This window comes from Octodon degus, unplaced genomic scaffold, assembly GCF_000260255.1.
Source record: "Octodon degus isolate 3935 unplaced genomic scaffold, OctDeg1.0 scaffold00200, whole genome shotgun sequence".
NCBI lineage: Eukaryota > Metazoa > Chordata > Mammalia > Rodentia > Octodontidae > Octodon > Octodon degus.
This window is the reverse complement of record NW_004524776.1, coordinates 378,676-381,516: the sequence shown is the minus strand read 5'-3', so window position 1 is coordinate 381,516 and position 2,841 is coordinate 378,676. Positions and strand designations below refer to the sequence as shown.

The 2,841-nt window shown below is 49.6% G+C and overlaps 1 protein-coding gene across 1 annotated transcript in view; it reads right to left on the bottom strand.

The window, feature by feature from the left end:
* The window catches only part of Tmc7 (transmembrane channel like 7), a 70,503-nt gene extending 68,625 nt beyond the window's left edge, over nt 1-1,878 (bottom strand). Inside the window, exon 1 of the mRNA XM_023704697.1 lies at nt 1,795-1,878. Within this exon, the coding sequence (XP_023560465.1) occupies nt 1,795-1,861 (67 nt within the window). The 5' untranslated portion in view covers nt 1,862-1,878. The remainder of the gene's footprint in view (nt 1-1,794) is intronic.
* Between the last annotated feature and the right edge of the window lie 963 nt (nt 1,879-2,841).

Genomic DNA, 2,841 nt, shown 5'->3' with positions numbered 1-2,841 from the left:
CTTACCAGGGAAGCGCTTATTCCATTGAGCTATCTCCGTGGTCCCTTTTTTATTTTTTTTATTTTTTTTTCCCTTGGCTATTATTAAAAGCCTAAAACTGAGCTGATGCCAGCTGTATAAATATTGAGGGAGCAAACAATCCCACTGAACATCATCTGATTTTTCTGATTCTTCAGCACTTTTCCAGGGTTTGGGTATCTTACAGATTTTTCTTCTGGTTGTTGAGAACAATGCAACTGGAAGTACAAAATGCCCAAATCTGTATTCAGCTCATGTCTTACTCTAAATCAGGCCTGTCCAGCCCACAGCCCACTAGCTCTGCATGAGTCTGGACGGCAATGTGGCCCCACAAGGTCATACATGTTCAACACTATTATGTTGGTTTTTTCATGACTTAATTGTGTGGTATGACCAGCAGCAAGGACCACACAGGACAATGGAATGCTAGATGGGGGGGGGGGGTGCCTCCCGCACATAATCAGTGAATCAAAACCATGTGTTCAGTGCAATGTGATGGTGCCTATCTGTGATCTCAGCACGCTGGGAGGCTGAGGCAGGAGGGTCACAAGCTGAGTCCAGACTAGGTGACTTGGTGAGACCCTGTCTCAAAAATTTTTTAATGGGCCCAGAATGTAGCTTAGTGCAAAGGCTCTGGTTCAATCCCCAGTGTGGCACCAGGAAAAAGAAAAAAAAAAAAAAAAAAAGCACTTGTACAACTCAGTACATATTACAACAAAAATATTTCAACCAACCTACACACTGTGCATGCCTACCACAACAGGTGGTTCTTTTTAATATGCAAACATGTAAGTTTTCTCTTTTACTTATTAATCTTGGGCTTCTTGTGTTGTTTTAATGATCTAGTAAAAGTATTTTTAAGCACAGGAAGTTTTGTTATTTATGTACATTTACTATATTAGATATTTTATCAGTGGCCCAAGGCAATTCCTCCACTCCGTGCAACACAAAAGGTTGACAAAAGGTTGGACACTCATGCTCTAAAATCCTTGGTTTTGTGAAATCCCTGTCCTCAAACTGACATAGGAAATATTACAGATAAAATTCACACAGACTCTTGCCTTGTTCAACACAAAAATAAGATACAAAAGCTCTAAGGAAGCTGTCCGAGTACTGGCAACTTTCCTATCTTGACTGAGTGGAGGCTTTAATTAGTGGAAATCCCTATATAGTTGTGTATATTTTATTGTATATCCTACCCAGTAAAAAAAAAAAAAAAAAGAAAAAAAGAAAAACCAGGTTTGTGGCCTCCGCCCGTAACCGCAGCCCTTGGGAGGCTGAGGCAGGACTCCAGTCTTTGCTACGCAGTTCAAGGCCGACCTGACCTACATCAGGAGACCCTTTGAAAGACAGGAAAAAAGTACTGCTCAGCGCACCACTGCTGGAGCCCTCCCGTGCGGCGCGGGGCTCAGCTAGGGACGTCTCGCACTCCTCTGCTGATGCCACCACCACCCCATTCCCGCGTTACTGCTGAACATCAGACCCCGAGAAAGCGAACCACTAACGGAAGGTCCCGAAGCCTTGAAGAGCGGGACACAATCCGGTCCGCAGCTGGCCCAAGGGTAAGGGCTGGGAAGGGGTGGGGGGGGCCGCAGCGCCTCCCAGAACGCGGGCTGGCGGTCTCCCACGTCTCTCATTTAACCGAGGAGGCGGCTACGATTGGGACGGCCGCCCTCGGGACCCGTCGCGGTGCCCTCTGCGGGCACGCGGGCTCTGTCGCGTCGGGGGCACCGCAGGGCCCGCTCCCCATCTGCGCGCCGCCGCGGAGCCGCCTACCTTGGAGGGCGCCGGGATGCCCGCTGGGCCCGCCCAACGGGGGCGCGCTGCCGCTGGACTCGCTCATGGCTCTGCCGCGGGAAGGCTCCGTGCGGATTCCAGGTTCCGGCGTTGACGTCACAGGGGCCGGGCCCGGGCGCCAGGGCCACGCCCACATGGGGGGGTCCTGGGGGGCCGCTGGGGTCGCCGGATACGAGGCCACCTGTCCGGCTTCCTGGTTGACGACAACGAAAGGGGTTAAGATACTGTAAATACATTCTGCATGTCTTAGTGCCCAGAAGCTGGCCGCCAGCAGCGGGGAGGGGACGGGTGGGGGAGTGGGGAGGTGGGAAAGATTTGCACAAAATGCAGTGTCTTTCAAACTTTGCATCATATCCACGTTTGTGTTCCACCTCTACGCATCTGTCCGTGTGTAATTTAAACATAAAAACAATTATGCAGGTGCGGCACACCGCGCAGCTACTCAGAGGCCAAGGCAGGAGGAATATGGCTCGAATGCAGCAGTTCTAGGCCACCCTGGGTAATATAGCAAGATCCTATCTTATGAAAAACTAAAAGTAATTACCAGCCATAAAGAAGTGATTAAGTAAACACATACCTGGGGGAATGTGGGTCATTCTGTGCAGAATTCTCAGCCATTTATGTAGCTACTTAAGGAGAGGGCAGTAAGTCCTCACACCTTACACATGGCTGCAGATAACATCGTCTTTCCAAAGAGCCAGGTACAGGAGGGGAGGGTGCAACGGACAGGATACTTTCTGGGACAGGTAATGCTGATGAGACTGGCAGTTCACCACTGTGGCCATCCCTTCCCCCGACCCAGAATCTCAGTCTAATCATAAAAACGAAATACGCAGATAAGCTCCAATTATGGTCATTCTACGTAATACCTCAGCAGTATTCCTAGGAACCATCAAGGTCATTTGGGCACAGTGGCCCAGTCCCATAATCCCAGCAGTCTGGGATGCTGATGCAGGAGGATTGCAAATTCAAAATCCAGCCTGGGAAAGTTGGGGAATTAGTGAGATCCCAAGACAAAAATAAATG